Source organism: Pelophylax lessonae, assembly GCF_965119305.1.
Source record: "Pelophylax lessonae genome assembly, chromosome: 2".
Lineage (NCBI taxonomy): Eukaryota > Metazoa > Chordata > Amphibia > Anura > Ranidae > Pelophylax > Pelophylax lessonae.
In genome coordinates, this window is record NC_138769.1 from 309,427,211 (window position 1) to 309,448,859 (window position 21,649).

The following is a 21,649-nucleotide window of genomic DNA, read 5'->3' on the forward strand; positions in this document are numbered from 1 at the left end:
AGGCCTGTACACACGTACCGTTTGTCGGCCGTAAATATTCGGCCGACGACCGATCGGCCGATTGTAGGCTTGTTAGTATGATGCTTTCGACAGCCGACAGCGCACTTTCGGCCGAACAAAATCTGTCATGCAGGCATTAAAATTTTTGTTGGCCAACACCAGAACGGCCGATTGTTCGCCAGTCAGTACAGATTTCGGCCGACAATCAGCAGATTTGCAAGACTGGGCATGCTCAGAAAAGAAAAAACACACGGAAAGTTAAGAATCACATGACATCACTTCTGCAGTCGGCTGTTGTTGGCCGACAAAATTCGTGTGCAGTCTTTTGCAGTTTTCAACAGACACGACAGCCCTGGACAAAAGACGGCCGATCGTTCGGCCGACGATCGGTACGTGTGTACGAGGCATAAGCTAAACACTTAGCTTGCAGTTGCAACACAGAGTTTCTATAACAAACTCCCTCATTTGGCTGGGGCAAAAAACAGCTGGGAAAAAACAAGCATTTCAAAGGTGACAGGATCTCTTCCTAAACTCCTAGAAGCCACTGCTCTGCTGACCTCTGCAAAGTGACCCACTTGCATATCATTTTTAAGAGGTTAATAGAAACTGCCGCCAGCCTGAATGGACATTTTTTTTTTCATTCAGCCTGTGGGCTGAATGGATAAAAAAACAGATTCATCCCCCAATGTTAAAAAGTAGATGGACACATCTTCTGCTGAAGCTAGCTATTGTATTGTTCCAGCCAGTTTGGGCAGCGGTCAGTTTACAATGGGCGCTACCAAACAGTGACTGCAGCCAATTACTGTTCAGCTGGGAATTATCCGCCTGGTTCCTTCGATCTTTGAAGAAGAGTCCCAACAGAGCTACCCACTGCTCAGATTTCATCCAGTCCATCAGAAACTGACCCAAATTCAGTGTATGGTCAGCTTTAACCACTTACACCAAATGGACTTACCTTTATGTCCTTGGGGTTCAGTGGTTATACTGTAATGATGCCTGCACCTACAGGCATCATCCTGGTACCATTGTTTTCAGCCAGCAATTCTCTACAATGCAGAAGTGATCTGATTGGCTATTTAGCTTCTGTGGGTGGCGGAAGGGGGTCCCACCCCCGGGCTACCGCCTGCTCTCCTTTCCCATCAGAGTCCAGGAGCGATGCGACGATGGCTGCCTGGTACAGATAGAGAGAGAGAGTGAGTACTTGATGCCATTCCCTTCTCTCTAAAGCTGGAAATCAGGAGCGATGAATATTCGTCACTTCCGGTTCCACCCATTTGTTTACCTGGCCACCGGCGGCCAGAGAAGCAGCCAATCTGACTGATATCAGTCTGATCGGTTGCATTGGGGGGCCAGAGAAGAGATTTGGGGTCTAATAGACCCCAAATCTCTCCATAAAGAGGACCTGTCATGGCCCATGCTGTCACTAGTCTTGTTCTTCCCTTGTGATAGCAAAAATATTCCAAATAATAGTGTAAAAAAAAAAATAAAATGTAAAAAAAAAAAAAAAAGTGCCCCCGTCCCACCGTGCTTGCGTGAAAAATGCGAACCGATACATTACTGCCACACACATATGTAAACAGTGATCGCACAACAAATGTGAGCTATTGTTGCGAACGTCAGAGTGAGAGCAATAATTCTAGCACCAGACCTCCTGTGCAACTCTAAACTGGTAACCTGTAAAGGCGCTTAAAGGGAATCGTGGGACTGTCCAAGATGCCGACAAACATCTTCTACCTATGTTTTGGAGATGTCCCAAGCTGTTTAGGTATTGGAGTGAGCTGGTGAGCATAATAGAGTACTCGGAATTCATTATTTGATGGATCCTAAAATATGTCTCCTGAGTGGTTTTCCAGATGGCACATTATCGCCTATGGTTGAAACAAAATAATATAATAAATAGGTTATTATTTATTGCACGAAAAAGTATAGCAGCAAAATGGCTATCCCCTATTCCACCCTCTGTTGAGGGTTGGAGATTTTAAGTAAATGATGCTCTGCTGAGAGAACAACAAATATACAAGAATAGAAAAAAATGTTACAAAATTTTATAAAATATGGGTGCCCTGGCTAGTGTACCCTTTTATATGATCCCTATTTTCTCTTATTTACAGCCAGATGGGGTTACTAGGGGAAAGTAAAGACAATGTTATTATTCATGGTATGGCCAAAATGATGAGAGGAATAGAGAAATCTTCATATAATTTTCCCTTTTTTTTTTTTTTTTATTCCCCCCCTTTCTATTATTTTTCACTGCTGGGGTTCTTTGTGGGTTAAATGTTGTATTTGTCTGTCTGGAAAATTTATTTATTTTTTTTTAAATTCCTAATAAAGATTATTGTAAAAAAAAGGCATTTAAAGCACTGTAGTGTGCCGTCATTCCACAGGCAGACGCAATTTTAAAGCAAGACCTATTGGGTATCTATTTACTCGGTGAAAAAACATCTTTCACAAAAAAATTGGGTTAACTTTTTTTCCAAAAAAAATTTGTTTGAAAAACCACTGTGCAAATACCGTGTTACAAATTTGCAACACACACCATTTTATTCTATAGGGTCTCCGCTTAAAAAAAAAAAAATATATATGTATTTGTTTGGGGCTTCAAAGTAATTTTCACATGTAGGAGGGAAGTGTCAGAATAGCCTTGGGAAGGAGGTGGTTAAATTTATAAGCAGCCATTTAGAAGGTCCTACTGGGACATGTCGATTTATATCCAATCAGGTAGGACTTTGCACTCAGGGTCAGAACAAGCGGGAGGGGCAGTGCTGTCATAAGGGTTAGATGACTCCTGTTCACTGCACACATGCTCATTCCAAATTGGCTTAAGCCCCTGTTCACATAAAGTGTGGCTTTGAAATCGCACAATTTTAAAGCTGCATCCCAGTGCGACTTCCGGTGTGACTTTGAAGACATTAGTTCGTCTTTATGCACAGATGTCTATTGAGGTCGCACCTGAAATCGCCAAAAGAAGTGCATGTACTACTTTTTACAAATCAATGCAGCTACACAATTCGGCGTTGCATCAATTTGAACACCGCCTTTGCCGGCAATAGGATGCAACTTGTCATGCGTTTTGACCTGTCAAATCGCTCCAATGTGAACGGGGGCTTACTGCTGTGACAGCTCCTTCTGTGACAATGGGGTTGATTTACTAAAACTGGGGAGTGCAAAATCTGGTGCAGCTGTGCATAGAAACCAATCAGCTTTCAGTTTTTTGTCAAGGCTTAACCACTTGCCACCAGATCGCATATCTGTACATCATTTAACTTCAAGTGGTTGTACCAAAGTGCCCTACTATTTATAGAGCTCACAGTTGGCTCTCTTGTAATGACAACCGATGCGGCTAAGCAGCCACTGTGCTGTTATTATAAAGAACGGCAGTGTACATCCCCTTACCGCCACTTTCCACCACTCACCTGGGCTCTCCTGTCCCGCTGGGAGACCTGAGCGATCAGCCAGCGCGTCCGCCAGCTGGCCCGAGACCCGAAAACACAGCCGGAATCAGCTTTTAACGGGTCTCGGATGTAGTAACCTGGAAGCGACGTCATGACATCACTTCCAGTTTACTCAGGAGCAAATGGCGCAAGTTTTCAAAAATTTAGAGTATTCAAAAACTCAAATCTTGGCATTTTGAATACTTTCAAGTGCAGAGGAGGGGTTTGGGGTCCTATTGTCCCCAAATCCCTCATTAAGAGTACCTGTCACTGCCTATTACTGTCACAAGGGATGTTTACATTCCTTGTGACAGCAATAAAAGTGGTTAAAAAAAAAAAAATTTCAAGCCCCCCACCCTTCCCCCCCGTGCTCGCGTACAGAAACGAATGTATATGTCACACCCGCAAATGTAAACAGCGTTCAAACCACACATGTGAGTTATTGCCACGATTGTTAAAGTGAGAGCAACAATCTAAAGCAAGACCTCCTCTGTAACTCTAAACAGTAACCGGTAACCCTTAAAAATATTTTTAACCACTTGCCATCTGCTAACATTGCTGCTACTGCAGCAATGTGGCTCGTTATCGTCTAGCGACGTAGTACTTCGTCGCTAGACTCCTCCCCCCTGTAGGCGGCGCTCCTGCTGTTTTCAGTCACAGCGGGAGTTGGGCCAGGGGAGGAGCAGCGGCGATCGGGGAATCTAGTTTGGAGATCCGCCCGCCTGTTTAAACAGAGCGGGCGGATCTCCTAAGTGACAGGGAGTGACAGATTGCAGTGTTCAGCATAGCTGAACATGCGATCTGTCCCTGACTCACTCAATCACCTCCCCCCACACACGTCAGTAAGCACCAGGCATACATTAACCCCTCCCTCTCCAATAAAATTAACCCCTTCCCTGCCAGTGTCATTTTTACAGTAACAGTGCATATGTATAGCACTGATTACTGCAGTAATGTCACTGGTACCCCCAAAAGTGTCAAAAATGTCAGTCATGGGTCCGATCTGTCCGCCGCAATGTCGCAGTCCCGCAAAAAAAAAAATCGCAGATCGCCGTCATTACTCGTTAAAAAAAAAACACCAAAAATGACAAAAATCTTTCCCTTAGTAAACGCAATAACTTTTGCGCAAACCAATCAAAATACACTTATTGTGATTTTTTTTTTTTTTTTTTTTTTTACCAAACATAGGTAGCAGAAAACAAATTGGCCAAAAATGTAAAAAAATTTTGATTTTTACATTTTTTTGGGGGGAATTTCTTATAAAAAAAATGTTAAAAATATTATTTTTTCAAAATAAACGCTCTTTTTTTGTTTATAGCGCAAAAAGTATAAATCGCACAGGTGATCAAATACCACCAAAAGAAAGCTCTATTTGTGGAAAAAAAGACGTAAATTTTGTTTGGGTACGGTGTCGCACGACCACGCAATTGTCAGTTAAAGTCGCACAGCGCCGAATCGCAAAAAGTGGCCCGGACGTAAGACAGCAAAATCCTCTAGTGGTAAAGTGGTTAAAGCTTCACCTATGGAGATTTTTACGTACCGCAGTTTGTTGCTATTCCATGTGTGTGCAATTTTAATGCGTGACGTGTTGGGTATCTATTTACTCAGCATAACATAGTCTTTCGCATTATACAAAAAAAAAATTGGCTTATTTGAACGGTTTTGGGTTTTTTAATTAAAGCGTATTTTTTTTTTTTCCAAAAAAATTGTGTTTGAAAGACCGCTGCACAAATACAGTGTGACATAAAATATTGCAACGACTGCCATTTTATTCTCTAGGGGTCTCTGCTAAAAAAAAAAAAAAATATATATATATATATATATATATATATATATATATATATATATATATGTATGTGTGTTTGGGGGTTCTAAGTAATTTTCAAGCAAAAAAAATACTGATTTTATTTACAAATGTCAGAAAAAGGCCTGATCTTCCAGTTGGTAATTGAACAAGCTTAAGTGAGACTGAGCGGCTACCATGTGCAGCTGCACCTGATTTTGTATTCCTACAATTTTAATAAATCAGCCCCAGTGTGCTCCAACACTCCTCACTTACTACCAAGAGCTGACATGAGAAACACATGCACGCATGTTCCAGCTGTTATAAAGAAAGTGTTTGGCCATTCACACCCTCTGCCACTCATGGTTAGCCAGAGCAAGGGGGGAGAAAAAAGGTGGTACTCCTATTCTATGTCATACATTCACAGCAGAGTAGAGCGGGCCTAGTTCTGCTGCCTAGCGCTGGATGACTGTATGTATTTTTTTTTTTTTTGGTAAATGTAAAGCTAATCATAAACTTTCGATTTCTCAGTAGATACTTCTATTCATGGTAAAGAGTGTGTATGGAAGAATCTTCCTTGCTGGCTATTGTATTCTGGCAGCTGCTTGAATACCTGAATAATGACTGCATCTTATAGGATGTCCGATGCAGTCACTGTTCAGCTGACAGTTTTCCACCCAGCTCTATTGATTTTTTTTATGTAAGTTTTTTGTCTAGCTGGGTGGTGCCAAATGGGCCACCCACAGCTCGAATTTTGGCCACTCCCAACAGGAATTGTCAATTATTCAAGAGGTGTTTAACCAGCTTAAAGGTGACGCATAAGTAGTGTAAGGGCCTACCCAATTAGATATACAGTGAACTAAATGTTATTGTAGCTCTCTGCATTACATAGTTGTCAGTGAATTATATTGAGGCCCCATTCGCATCTAGCGGCACTTCCACGTTTCATTTTGAAGTAGCACTATTCCTTTTTGAATGGGCCTCCCGCTGCTCCAAAAGCTTGCCAAAGAAGCTCATGTGCCAAATGTTGGCGTTTGCTGTTGCTATTCTGCCTGTGATTCAAATACATTCAGGTGTGAATGGGGCCTGACGTGTGATCATTTATTTTTAATTATGAGGCTTCAAAACATTCTCTGTGTACAGAGCTTAAAGTTCCACTAGACCAAGTAAAGATTACACAAGTATATGTCCATACAAGACTTTGGGTGTTTTAGATACAAGACAATAGAGAGCATGGTGTTTTTGGCGGTCTTTATCATCTTTGAATGTAATCCACACAGAGCTCCTTATCCTAAAAATCATCAGCTCAGTCAGGGGGAGCTGTAAACAGTCATAGGATGATGTAAACATTAAATTGGTTTAAAGTTTAAAAAAAAAAAAAAAAAACCTCGACAGGCAGGGTTTTTTTAATGGCAGAAAAGACCTTATCCGTGTCTCCTGCTATAAATGCTTCCTTCTGCCGGTCAGCAGTGATGTACACTGAGGTATAATATGGCACCTGCTCTGTGACTCCCATTATGTTGTGGCTCAATCATTCAGGCACTTGAACAGAGCAAACTTAGAAGGAACATCAATTGACTATGGAAGCACCCCCCCCCCCCTCATTGAGAGGATTTTGCTGGAGGACTTTTGTAGTATGCTGTGCATACTGGCACATTATGGCATTAAGCTGCAGGGGTCTTGACAGAAGAAAAACAAATTGCTAGTTTAATACCACTTTAAATGTTCAGACATATTGTGAATATATGCTCACACATTTATTAGAACCTTTAGTCAAGTATAAGAACATAATGCTAACGTGTTTGCTCACTGCTTTCTCTCTTTTTATCAGAATTCGGGGTACATTTGGCTGAGCTGACAGTTGACCCACAAGGTGCCCTGGCCATTAGACAGGTAAACCGGTGAATTCGAATTCATCTTCGTTTACAAGCTTTCTGTGACTATTACTGAGCTATTACTCTGTTACAGCCAAAATGTTTTCCTTAGTTTTGGACACAGTGGGGAAGGGCTATAACCCCTGTGGGTTTTACTGCTTTCTGGGGGACACATTTTCTATCACTTCCTGTTCTGCTGACATTGTTTTATCAGGCACATAGTCAGGGAAGCACCAACACAGACAAATGAAAACATGTTTTTAGCAGAGTAAGGCCCCTTTCACACTACGTCAGTTGTCATCCGTTTTTCGTCAGTTGTCATCCGTTTTTCGTCAGTTGTCATCCGTTTTTCGTCAGTTGTCATCCGTTTTTCGTCAGTTGTCATCCGTCTTTCATCCGTTGTCATCCGTTTTTACATAGAGATGCATTGATGTCCGTTTTTCATCCGTCAACGGATGGATGAAAAACGAACAAACGGACAGCGTGTGTGAAAGGGGCCTAAAGGAAGACTGGCGCACCTGTCATTTTAATTTCTGTCTGTGTCCATTTTTTTAGATTTTTCTTCTGAAAGTTCACGGAGACAGAAAGTAAAGAAACCTCTATTTAATGGGCCCCAGACAGCAATAAAATCAAGATATTCTAATTCTTCCCTAACTGTATGCAAAATTAAGAAAAAAAAAAAATCTGGTTTGACATACACCTGAATTGGTTATGATTAGGTTGCCACTTAAAAAAAAAAAAAAAAAATTTAAATATTGTGTACATGAACGACTGGCTGTGGTTTAACCAAGGGTTCATACAGTTGTCAAGCTGCAAGTTAACTTGGCCAGCCAACATGTTGATACGCACTGTTGCGACACAGCAATATTTATACCACAGGTCCCGTTTTTTGCAGGCATTATCCTATCTGACAACCACAATCCACTCGGGTCAATAGGGCCGCACCAAGCAAAGTACCCTTTCAGCAAAAAAAGGCATTCCAGAGGTAGCAGGATCACCTCCAGAATGCTTGGCAGCCTCTACATAACCGCTCTTTAAAAAGTGATCTATGACTAATCGCTTTTCAGAGGGGTGGAAGAGAGTGCAACGAGTATATGGTGTGTTTGTTAGGGGGCGGGGTTGGCATTGTTTTAAAAACTGTAAGGAAAAATGCCAAGGATGTTAAACACATGCTTTATTTTCTTCATTTTGTGCAATATGATACCTGGTCTACCATTTTAAATTAGATTTGATTTTTTGTAAAATCAAACTTCTGGGTGGGGCATCGGTTGCGCTCCAGAGCCTATATATATATATATATATATATATACTCACCAAAAGTGAGTACACCTCTCACATTTTTGTAAATATTTTATTATATCTTTTCATGTGATGACACTTTGCTACAATGTGAAGTAGTGAGTGTACAGCTTGTATAACAGTGTAAATTTGCTGTCCCCTCAAAATAACTCAACACACAGCCAATAATGTCTATACCTCTGGTAACAAAAGTGAGTAAACCCCCAAGTACAAATGTCCAAATTGGGCCAAAAGTGTCAAAATTTTGTGTGGCCACCATTATTTTCCAACACTGCCTTAACCCTCTTGGGCATGGAGTTCACAGGTTGCCACTGGAGTTCTCTTCTATTCCTCCATGATGACATCACAGAGCTGGTGGATGTTGGAGACCTTGCACTCCCCTACCTTGCAATTGAGGATGCCCCACAGATGGTCAATAGGATTTAGGTCTGGAGACCTACTTGGCCAGTCTATCAACTTTACCCTCAGCTTCTTTAGCAAGGCAGTGGTCGTCTCTGAGGTGGGCTTGGGGTCATTATCATGTTGGAATATTGCTCTGTGGCCCAGTCTCCGAAGGGAGGGGATCATGCTCTGCTTCAGTATGCCACAGTACATGTTGGCATTCATGGTTCCTTCAGTGAACTGTATCTCCCCAGTGACGGCAACACTCATGCAGCTCCAGACCATGACACTCCCACCAACATGTTTGACTGTAGGCAAGACACACTTGCTTTGTACTTCTCCCCTGGTTGCCGCCATGCACGCTTGACACCATCTGAACCAAATAACTTCATCTTGGTCTCCTCAGACCACAGGACATGGTTCCAGTAATCCATGTCCTTAGTCTGCTTGTCTTCAGCAAACTGTTTGCGGCTTTCTTGTGCATCATCTTTAGAAGAGGCTTCCTTCTGGGATGACAGCCATGCAGGCCAATTTTAAGCAGTGTGCGGCGTATGATCTGAGCACTGACAGGCTGAACCCCCCACCCATTGAACCTCTGTAGTAATGCTAGCAGCACTCCTACTCCTATTTCCCAAAGACAAACTCTGGATATGACGCTGAGCATGTGCACTCAACTTCTTTGGTCGACCATGGCAAGGCCTGTTCTGAGTGGAACCTGTCCTGTTAAACCACTGTATGGTCTTGGTCACTGTGATGCAGCTCAGTTTCAGGGTCTTGGCAATCTTCTTATAGCCTATGCCATCTTTATGTAGAGAAACAATTATTATTTTTTTTAGATCCTTGGGGAGTTCTTTGCCATGAGGTTCCATGTTGAACTTCCAGTGACCAGTATGAGAGAGTGAGAGCGACACCAAATTTAACACAGCTGCCCCCCATTCACACCTGCTCCCTTGTAACACTGAGAAGGGAAAATGGCTAATTGGGCACAATTTGGACTTTTTTTTATTTACTTAGGGGTGTACTCACTTTTGTTGCCAGCAGTTTAGACAATAATGGCTGTGTGATGAGTTATTTAGAGAGGACTGTAAATGTTCACTGTTAAACAAGCTGTACACTCACTACTTTACATTGTGGCAAAGTGTCATTTTTTCAGTGTTGTCACATGAAAAGATATAATAAAATATTTACAAAAATGTGAGGGGTGCATATATATAATTTTACCGCCAAGGCTTGCATTACATACCACAGATTAGTTTCACTTCACATTGTACAGACAAATTACAAATTAAACAAAATAACACAAACTGTTGACCCCAGAAAAAACAAAGATCTATATTGCAGTGTAGCACAAGAAGGAACATCCCTAAGCCCCAGGCTCATGATAATATAGCAGCCCCCTAGAGCATTGGTTCTCATCCTTAGTGAGTCAAAGGCCAGGCCTTGGATTTCTGTCAAATCCCTTCATGCAATAACAGTAATGTCCCAATAACTTCTTTGAGATGTGTAACGCTCCTGCATTAATGCATGGTATGTCTTGTTAGCACGGACTGTGTTAATGTAGCCTATGGATGTGGTCATGCGGTTTTTCAGCCGTTCAGGAAGTGCCTTGCATTTTTATCAATGAATACAAAGTGTTCTCTGGCCAAGGTGTAGAGACAGGCAGACAACCGGAGAACACCTTACTGTTGTTTGTAGGACTTTCACAGTGATGGGCCCAGAGTATATTGTAACACCAGGACATTGGGTCAGTATGTGTGCTACAGGGTTTCCTGGAGCTCAAAATGTGTTAGCGGGCATGGCATAAATGTGTATGTGTATGTTGCCCCAACATTTCATGTTATCGATATGTGTCTGTTGTATCATATATGAAAAAGTATCTTGTTCTCTTTGCATTGCTTTCTTGGTGTGAAATATCTGGTTATCCTGCCAGCCCCCTTGTTATCTCATTTCAAGCTGACCATGCCAGAGAATAGAAGCACACCTATCCCAGCATGGCCGATTTTCTTTGTATTCTACTTGGGAGCACAGCCTGCATGTACTCCAGTTGTCAGACTTGTGCGGGAATGCCGCTCTGCACATCACTTCACTGAGACAAGTCTACTGCTGTTTTCTGCCTCCTGGTGACACCTACCCCTGCTTAGTCCACCCCCCCCCCCAGTTCTCTAAGACCCTTATGCAGAGTACAGAGTTCATGTGAATACTTATTAAAAAAAGGAAAAAAAATGTTTTGCCTTGTTTTTTTTTATATTTTTACCTGAATAGCTTGTTTTGCAAGATAATGGTTCACATACACTTTAACTGTAAAGTGGTTGTAAACCCTTACATATACCCTATGAAGTGGTTGGCCTCAGGTGATAGACAGAAATTAAACCAATCTTCCTACGTAAGTTGCACCTGTTTGTCTGAAGCCCTTTCCTCTCTCTGGCTTCCTTAAGCACACATTTTGCATGTGATTTCTAAATGTAAAGGAGTTGTAAAGTTATAAGGTTTTTCTCTTAATGCACTCTATGCATTAAGATAAAAAAACCTATGTACATTAGCCCCCCCCCCAATGCTTATCTGATCCCCATCTAGATCCAGAGATCATTGGCTAAGGCAGAAGTGGTGCCATTGGCTCCCACTGCTGTCCAAGTCAGTCAGCCAACGAGGAGAGAGAGGGCCTCCGCTTGGGTGCCCCCATAGCAAGCTGCAGAGGGACCCGAGAAGAGGAGGATCCAGGCTGCTTTGTGCAAAACCAACTGCATAGAGCAGGTAAGTATAACATGTTTGTAAAGTCTTTTTTTGTTAAATAAAAACGACAATCACTTTAAGGCCCCTTTCACACTTGTGCGACTTGTCCTGCGATTTGGGACTGCAAAATCGCATAAGTCGTTCGCCATTATTTCCAAAGAGTACTGTTCATATCTGTGTGACTTGAAGTCGCACCGACTTCAAAGTAGTCCCTGCACTACTTTGGCCTGAATTTTATGCATTTTGAGGTCCAAAGACATAAGCAATGCTTTAAGCCCAGTCAAAATCGCGGCGGTAAAATCGTGCAACTTTGAAGTCGCACAAGTGTGAAAGGGGCCTAAAGCGTTATTGAACACACAAATTTAACTGTTCCCCAAATGGGTAACATTTAAGGCATCCCTTGTACAACTGTCACAGTTGCTTATGTGTTTGTTGGCTCTCTACCAAAGGGTCAGGCAATCAAATGGCAAGTTTCATAACTGATCATGTGCACCACCATGACAACTGTAGATGGAACAGAGGCTAGGATCCTAGGCTGCTTCTCTTGCTGTAAACGGTGGGTTTAATTACACTTTAGGAAGGCTGCTAGAGGGCATCTAATGTCGCACACAGTGCAGCATAGGCAGGAAGCTAAGTGTAATTTGAGATCTGAGTGGATGAAATGGACACACCCCACTCTACACAGCTCCATAGGGAAACCTAAACAGCCGAGGTTGTCAATCACCTGCTGTGTTCTGGAGGGGAGCTTGGCCTCTCCCATTATTAGGTGTTAGCATAGACTGGGGCTGCTGTGTGCAAAATAATTGCAAAGAGCAGGTATAACATGTTATTTTACTTTAAAAAAAATAAACCTTTACAATCACTTTTTTTTTTTTTTTTTTTAAATCAAGAGAAAAATTTATTGAGAAATCGCACACAAACACACATTTCACATGTAAAAACCTATCAAGATAAGGCAAACAGATTACGGATCTCAGCTGGTCAACAAAGAGGCAGTAATAACTAAACTAAAATGAAATAAACTTAAACCAACAGGAAAATACCCCTCCTATCAGACATGTTAACTAAACAGTGATAAAGAAGGCAGCAACCCCAGTGCAAATAATATGGGCCCTCCACAGCCCACATCAGCTAAAGCAGCAGACGGTCCAATATCAAGTCCGTAGGGGCCATACCCGGGGAGCTTAACCAAACCCACCAAATCTTCAGGAACTTGGCCGGAGATCCCCTGTGTTGGTTTATACATTTTTCCATGCGAAGGGTGGAACCCAACTGCTCCATCCACATCCTACATGTTGGGGGTTCCTGTGCAATCCATTGCCTAAGGATAAGCAGCCGGGCTTGAAACAGAGCCCGCGCAGCTGCCTCATGCAGATACCTATCCTGTATTATGTGTTCAAGTATACCCAAGAGACACTGCCGGGGATCCAGACGAATCTCCAAGCCCAGCACTCTGTTGATAATAGAGGTCACAGTCAACCAGTACTGATGTTACTTCGGACATCTCCACAGTAAGTGTATTTGGTCCCCCACATCTCTCTCACATCTACTGCACATATTATCGGGACGGAGGTCCATAGCGTGAAGCTTCAGCGGTGTGTGGTGAACACGAGAGAGAATGTATAACTGTGACAAATTAAGTGAACACACTCGAACAGGTTCTTCCTCCCACTGCTCGTCGGGAATCTCCCGCACATCTGAACTCCTTTGGTCACACGCCCTGCTGGGATATTTTTCCAGATACAAGCCCAACAAAGAAGCATAGTAGGCGGATATAAACCCCTTGGTGGAATTAAATTGCTCTATAATGAACACCAGGATGGAGGACAGTCGGGATTGGTGCAAGGAGGACTGGGCCCATACCACGTGTTGTAGCTGCATATAATAGTATAGCATATTACTAGGAACAGAGAATCGAAGTTGTAATTGCTCAAAGGGCACTAACGACCCATTCAGCAAGACCTGTTTAAGATGAGTCACCCCAAAGGGGCGCCACCTGCCAGCCTGGTCTAACTTGCATAACTCTGGGTATGTACGGTTGTTCCAGATGGGGCTATAGGAAGTGTATCCAGAGACCCGCTGCAGCTGTTTGGCTTTATCACAGACCTTCTGAAGGAGCCTATAGGTAGGGTAGAGTTTGTTGGACTTGGAGAAGAGTTGTGCCTCCAGTTCCTTGGGTATCCCCGCCGGCACCAGAAAAATGCTGCATAAGAGCCAACGCAGAACCACCCTGCGTCCCGGCCACAGCACCCACCAAGTGCTGCAGCTGGGAGTCTAGGTAGTATTATTGGGGAGTCCCCCCCCCATATCCTGAGATTTCTGTAGTTGTTCAACCCTAATCCGGGCTGCCCGGCCTCTCCAGATGAGAGACCGAAACATTGTATTTATCACCCAAAATATTTTCAGTGTAATCACCACAGGGGAGTTGTGTAGGAAATACAGCAACTGTGGCATCAGGACCATCTTGATGAGATTCACACTGCCAGCCACCGATGACCACAGTTTATTCCAAATTTTGATTGTGTCTCGGAATCTTGCCAGGAGAGGGTTTATGTTTAGTTGACAATATTGTATCGGGTCCACCCCCAGATACTTAAACGTGGACACCATGGGAACCAGGCAGAGTGTTCCCAGAGAGGGGTCCACAGCCCCATCCAGTGGCAATTTACAATAACTTGGCTATTGCTGACCTCTTTTTAATCACTTCTGGACCGGATGGATTTACCTCCTTAATGATCGGGCCATTTCTTTTGCAGTTTGGCACTGCGTGATTTTAACTGACAATTGCGTGGTCATGAAATTCTGTACCCCAACAAAATTGATGTCCTTTTTTCCCCACAAATGGAGCTTTCTTTTGGTGGTATTTGATCACCTCTTATTTATTGCGATATGAACGAAAAAGACCGAAAATATTGAGAAAAAATGACATTTTCTACTTCTTTTAAAAAATATCCAATAAACTCAATTTTTGTCATGCGTTTAGGCCTAAATGTAGTTAGCTACATGTCTGATTAAACAAAAAAAAAATCTCAAGCGTATATTTATTGGTTTGCGCAAAAGTTTTAGCGTCTACAAACTATGGTGTATATACTGGAATTTACGCAGCTTTTACTTTCTGACTGCCAATCTTATTTCTTGAATTGTTAAAATGGCAGGGCAAATTACCTCATTTTGGAAAGTAGACACCCCAAGGACCTTTCTGCGATGCATGTTGAGCCCATTGAATATTTCATTTTTTTCGTCACAGGTGTTTGAAAAGTGACAAAAAATGAAATATATTGCTCACACATGCCATGGGTATATGTGGAATTACACCCCAAAATACATTCTGTTGCTCTCCTCCTGGCGATGAGATGCCAAGATATCCCAAATTACCCCTTTTCTGAAAGTAGACACCCTAAGCTATTTGCTGAGAGCCATGTTAAGTCCATGAAATATTTTATATTTTGCCACAAGTATCGGGAAAATGGCAATTTTATTTTCTTTACACAAAGTTGTCACCTAAATGATACATTGCTCAGCAAATAGCTTAGGGTGTCTACTTTCCGAAAAGGGGTCATTTTGGGGGGCTTTGTGCTGTCTTGGCTTTTCATGGCCTCCGAAACTGTGATAGGTAGTGAGGAGTGAAATCAACAATTTACGCCCTTAGAAACCCTGAATGCAGTGATTGATTTTCAGGGGTCCTGTACACGGCTAGAATGCCAAAAGGTCTCACACGTGGTGTCCCTCTACTCCGAAACTGTGGTAGGTAGTGAGTAGAACTGCACGATTCTGGCAAAAATGAGAATCATGACAGAGGAAGGGGGTTAATCCTAGCCACAGTGCCACTGCACTGAGAATCATGAAAATTGAGTCATGAGATCGCAGGGGGAGGTGAATTGAGATCACGATTTATCATACGATTAATCGTGTAGCTCTAGTAGTGAGGAACTAAAATAAGCAATTTCTCTTACGTCTTCTCTTAGGAGTAGCTAGGCAAAAGACTTGTTAAAACATAAGCACTTACATAGACACATCCATAGGGGCTGTCCCACTGGTCCAATACCCCCCCCCCCCACCGCAATAGCCATCCCAACTCAGTTTGTCTTCTGCCTAGTTCAGGAGTAGATAGGCTTCCCTGTGCTGGGGCTACAGTCTCAGCCTTCTTCTTCTATTTTATGATTTTATTTTCTGAAAATGTAATTTTTTTTCTTTGCATTACTAGCTGTTTATTTTGTCAGCTTTTAGTTAGTTGGATTTTCGGATGAAGATGGAGTTTGTGGAGCTGGGAATCGGACTGGTCGTCCTGGTTCTCCAGGACAGAGGATCAGATGGAATCCCAGCCCGCCATTAAGCGTTTCGCAGGCTATGGGTTCGCCCTGGCCTCACAAACGACCCATCCCTGTCCTCAGGAATGCGGCCTTGTGAGGTGGCTACCTCACCGGACACATGTACGGTTCGTCCGTGCACTCCTGGTGTCCTGCGTTTTTGGCTGGCGGCACTCCCCTGCCATCTGAGGGTGGGCGGTTTTCCCTTTGATATGAGGCACCTCACGCCATCGGGTACAGATAAGTACACTCTGTGTGGGGCCTCTGTCTGTGCCTTTTTGGGCTCCCTGATCCCGGTCCCTGCGGGGGTTTTTTCTCTCACAGCCAGCGTTGTTTGGGGGATCCCTCTCCTGTGTCACTAAGGGTGCTTGGAGGTACAGACACGTGCGGCGACCACTGCGGGGTTAGAAACTGCCGGTCCGCCATTTTGGGTGTGGGCAGCATGTCTGGCTTCACTGTGGGCGCTTATACAGCATTGTATGTAGTGTATTTTAGCCCCTTGTGGCGCCATCTTGTGTGTGGCAACGATCATTCCGAGCACATGTCGGTGGCCATTTTGCCGAAGCCTCCCATTGCTTTGCATAGGCATCCATGTTTCCTTGCCTGCAGCCTCAGTTCAGTCTCTGCGGTGACATCCCTTCCTTCATTTACTCAGGAGCGACCGAAGGAGCTGGTAACACAGCAGGCTCTGTCCTGCTGTCCTTTCTTTTCCTCCATTGTGCAATCTTCCTGGCTTCAGTTTGTCCCTGCGGGGGGGGGGGGGGGGTCTGTGTTCCACAGTCATTGTAGCCTTGTGCTGTGGGGTCCGCGGCGCACTTAAAGGGCCAGTACCTTGAAAAAAAAAAATTTGAAACACACCTTCACGGTGCCTAAAAGGTTTCAATTTCTCTATCCTTTTGCGTCTACTACGGTTGCACGCTGGTGTGTGGCTCCTCAAGTGGATCACACTGTAGCCAAATTGAACAAGGCTACCCTGGTTCCTACCGAAGATTCTCTGGTATTTATGGATCTTACAGCTAGGAGGCTGGAATCACTTGCCCGCCACACCTTATGTGGTGGCGGGTTCCATGCTCAAGCCTATTTTTGCCTCTGTCATGGCGGCTCAGGCTGTGGCGGATTGGACCAAGGTGCTCAGACGCACACTCGTGGCTGATTCTGCCCCCCCCCCCCACTACCGTGGAGATGGTGGACCAGATTTATCAAGGGGTCATGTATTTGTGCGATGCGGCCTTAAATGAGGCCCCATTGGCTGCGCGCCTGTCCAGTGTCGTGGTGCTTAACCGTCGACTGTTATGGTTGAAGAGCTGGTCGGCTGACCAGAAATCTAGAAAGGCGGTGGCTGACATTCCCTATGCGGGGTCTCGCCTTTTTGGAGAATCCCTGGATGAATTGGTTAAGGGAGTCACTGGGAGGCAAGAGCACTCTGCTGCCCCAGAATCCTAAGGGCAAATTTTTTCCACAGCAAGCGGGGTCCCGCCTCTAAACCTAATCAGGGGTCCTTTCGTGCCTTCAAGACACAGTACAAAGGGAAACCCTTCAAGGGCCAGGGTGGCCAGAGCAAGTCCTGGGCCGGCAAACAAAAATCCGGCCAAGCTGGTGAGGCGGCTCAGTCCGCCTCTGAAGGGGCGCCCTCATTTCAGGGGTGGGTGGACGTTTGCGTGGTTTCCTCCAACCTTGGCTGCTCCGAGTTCAGGACAGGTGGGTTCAGGAAATCATTCGATCAGGGTACAAGATCGAATTTCTTTCACGGCTGGCAGACAGATTCTTTCCCTCAAATCTTCATTTGACCCCAGGGCGGTTGCAGGACCTGCATCAAGCGGTACAGGATCTCCTCGCTCAGGGGGTAATCGTCCCGGTGTCTCATCGGGACCGGTTTCAGGGGTTTTACTCGAATCTGTTCACTGTGCCCAGAAAGGAGGGCAAAGTGCGTCCGATTCTGGACTTGAAAGCTCTGAACCGCTTCGTGCACGTTCGAAAGTTCCGCATGGAATCGCTCGGCTCGGTGGTGGCCTCTCTGAGTCCGGGAGAATTCCTGGCCTCTTATCGACCTGAACAATGCGTATCTACACATCCCCATTTTTGAGGGTCATCAGAGGTACCTCCGGTTTGCTATCGTGGAGGATCATTATCAGTTTGTGGCGTTGCCCTTTGGTCTCGCTTCGGCTCCAAGGGTCTTTACCAAGGTGTTGGCACCTGTTCTGGGCCTGTTACGGGCACAGGGCATTGCGGTCTTGGGTTATCTGGATGATCTTCTGTTAAGATCGAGTGCCAGTCAGAGCCTGCTGCGCGATCTGTCCACTACGGTCCAGGAGTTCGGTTGGACCATCAATGTTCAGAAGTCGACCTTTTCTCCTTCGGTTCGTCTCCCATATTTGGGAATGGTTCTGGACTCTGCTCAAGCAAAGGTGTTCTTGCCGAAGAACAAGCTCCGGACCCTGCAGTCCGAGGTCAGGTCCCTCAGGGACAACGAATCCTTGTCACTCAGGACCTGTATGCGGTCCCTGAGGGTTGATGGTATCGGCGATACCATTTGCACAGTTTCACACGCGGTCTCTCCAAGTGGAGATCCTGGCCAGATGGGACAGAGTACCTCAGTCCTTGGACGTGAGCGTGTCTCTGAGTCTCCAAACCAGAATGGATCTCTTGTGGTGGCTTCAGTCCCCGGCTGTTTCGGATGGGAAGTCCTTCCGGCTGTTACTGTGGACAGTGATTACCACGGATGCCAGCCTGTCGGGCTGGGTGGCATCCTTGGCAACCTATCTGCCCAGGGCACTTGGTCGGAGGAGGAATCCTCCCTTCCGATAAACATATTGGAATTGAGAGCGATCAGGCTGTGCCTGCTCCATTGGTCGGATCGTCTTCAGGGCCGTCCTGTACGGGTGCAAACGGACAATGCCACTGCGGTGGCGTACATCAACCACCAAGGGGGTACCAGAAGTGCCCGGGCGGCCCAGGAAGTGACCAGTATTCGGTCTTGGGCCGAGACTCATGTCCCGGCGATATCGGCAGTTCACATTCCAGGTGTAGAGAATTGGCAGGCAGATTATCTGAGCTGCCAGACCCTGGACCAGGGGGAATGGTCCCTGCACCTGGAGGTTTTTCAGATGCTGTGTGCGAAGTGGGGATCCCCGAATGTGGATCTGTTCACGTCTCGGCTAAACCACAAGGTGGAAAGGTTCGTGGCAAGAACGCGCGATCCTCTGGCAGACGCCTCGGATGCGTTGATAGTGTCTTGGCATCAGTATCGTCTGATCTATGCCTTTCCTCCGATTCAGTTGTTGTCCAGGTTCCTTCGCAGGTTGGCCTCGGAACAAACACTGGTGATTCTGGTGGCGCCGGACTGGCCACGCCGGTCCTTGTACGCGGACATCGTTCACCTGGTCGTCGAGCCTCCATGGCGGCTGCCAATGCATGAAGATCTGCTGTCTCAGGGACCGATCTTCCATCCTGCTTTAGTCGCTGGTTTTAACGGCATGGCTGTTGAAAGCCAGGTCCTGAGAGACAGGGGTCTCTCCTCAGAGGTCATTCCTACTTTAATCAAGGCCAGGAAAGCCTCGTCTGGTAAGATTTATTACCAAACATGGGTAGCGAGAGTGATGGCTTACCTTCAGTCTGGTGTGGACCAGCGCCTTGCGTTGGCCATGATTAAGGGCCAGGTTTCTGCACTGGCTGTTCTTTTTCAGCGCCCTGTGGCGTCTAATTCTTTGATTCGCAACGTTCCCCGTTTGAAAACATCAGGGAAATTTCATTACCTCTGCTAAGAAGGTTGCCTTTCTGGTAGCGATCACTTCTGCTCGCAGAGTGTCGGAGTTGGCGGCGTTGTCTTGCCGCTCCCCGTACCTGGTGGTTCATAGGGATAAGGTGGTCTTGCGACCTAACCTAACCCGTCCTTTCTTCTAAAGGTTGTTTCGGATTTTCACCTCAATGAGGACATTGTCTTGCCTTCGCTCTGTGCTAATCCTAAGCATCCTAAAGAGATTGCCTTGCATTCTTTGGATGTTGTCAGGGCGATCAGGGTTTACCTGTCGTCGACTGAATCCTTTTGAAAATCGCATTCTCTTTGTCCTTCCTGAGGGACCTCGGAAGGGTATGGCTGCGTCTGCGGCGACCATTTCAAAATGGATCAGACAGACAATTGTTCAGGCCTATTCGTTGAGGGATCGGGTAACACCCTTCCCTGTCAAGGCGCACTCTACCATGTCGGTGAGTACGTCCTGGGCCCTCAGGCATCAGGCTTCGGGGGCCCAGGTGTGCAAGGCTGCGACTTGGTCGTTGGTGCAAACCTTTTCAAAATTGATGTTCTGACATCAGCTGATGGCCTCCTTTTGGCCGCAAAGTTCTCTGTGCGGCAGTACCGTAGGGGACCCGGGTTTTATGTGGGTCCCTGGCTGTTGGAGTTTTTTGCCCCCTTGGTTTTTTGCTTTCCTGGGTTATTGCTTCTGTTGAGCTTTTTTGTTGCCCAGAAGGTTCACTTGCTGCTCATGTAAGGTTCCTTTCTCTGATATGGGTACGGCGTTGCCTTTTTTTTTTTTTTTTAAATTCTTTTTATTTTCAAAACACAACATACAGAACAGAGCCTTATGGGCATACCCAGGCTCGACAACACAGATCCCGCTAACACAACCCACACTCGAGCAACAAAAAAAAAAACAAAAAAACAAAATATAATATAACACCCCTCCCCCCAGCAAGGCTACCGGTCCAAAAATCCTGGGAGCAAAGATACCGAGTAACTAAAGTGTAACAGGCAGGGAAGAAGGAACATAGCGTGGTCCAGCGTGGTCAGAGAGGCACAAGGAGGTCACATCAACCTACATGTATGACACCCATCTATGCATCAGCCAAAGAAACTCTCGGAGGCGGAGGTGAAGGCTCATCCGCAGTATCAGTAGCCTCCAGCCAAATGTTCCAAACTTTGTGAAACTTGTCAGGGCATCCTCTGAACCTGTAAACCGCTTTATACAATGGTATCATAGAGTTGACCAAAGCCTTCCATTGCGACAGGGCCGGAGCCCCCGAATCCTTCCAACGCATTACCACCAGTTTCCTGGCATAGAAGAGCAACAGCCCCAATAAGGTGCGGGTGGCCACCGAGTGCGCCAAGGCATTAACAAGACCCAGGATACAGGTCTCAATCCCGGAAGGGACAGCAATAGTGGTTAGACGTGTGATGAAGCCCAGGACCTCAGACCAAAAACCCTGGAGGGACGGACAGTGCCAGACCATATGGGCGTAGGAGGGAGTGGCAGAACCACACCTCCAGCAAACATCTGGAATGCCAGGGGACACTCTATGCAACCTGGAGGGGGTAAGATGGAACTTATGCAGAATCTTGAACTGTATTAGGCGATCTCTGGAGGACACCAAATGTTTAAAGGGATAATCCCAGACATCCTCCCAATCCTCTGAATCCAATTCCGGCATCTCCGCCACCCAGAATGCCTTCAATCTCTCCAGACCCACATGCACGTTGTGCGTTAGGGACCTGTATATAGAGGAGAGTGGTTTTTGAAGGTCCTCATCCCGGAGGACCAGTTCCAGGTCTGCCAGAGTCAAGTTCAGGAGTCCGAAAGGCATGGCGGAGCTGCAGGAACCGGAAAAAGTAAGAGTTGGGGAGATCAAACCTGCTTTTCAATTGGTCGAAGCTAAGAAGGACACCCTCCGGACAAATGTGAGAAAGACATCGGATTCCCTTAGTAGCCCAGATAGATGGATCAGGGACAGAGAGGAATTCAGGCAGTTTCGGGTTGCGCCATAAGGGAAGGTTCGGAGACCGCCGACCAGGGTCTGTTTTGGAATTTGGGGGAGATCAAAGTCCAGGCCCTGATGACTGCCCTCATGGAG

General features: G+C 45.4%; 2 protein-coding genes across 2 annotated transcripts in view; both read left to right on the forward strand.

Annotated features, from left to right (window-relative positions):
- SHISA4 (shisa family member 4) overlaps positions 1-21,649 on the forward strand; it is a 477,761-nt gene that overhangs the window by 213,850 nt on the left and 242,262 nt on the right. The window lies entirely within an intron of this gene.
- Positions 1-21,649, forward strand: part of IPO9 (importin 9) — a 137,775-nt gene that overhangs the window by 4,550 nt on the left and 111,576 nt on the right. The window contains exon 2 of the mRNA XM_082244847.1: positions 7,046-7,107. Within this exon, the coding sequence (XP_082100973.1) occupies positions 7,046-7,107 (62 nt within the window). The remainder of the gene's footprint in view (positions 1-7,045; positions 7,108-21,649) is intronic.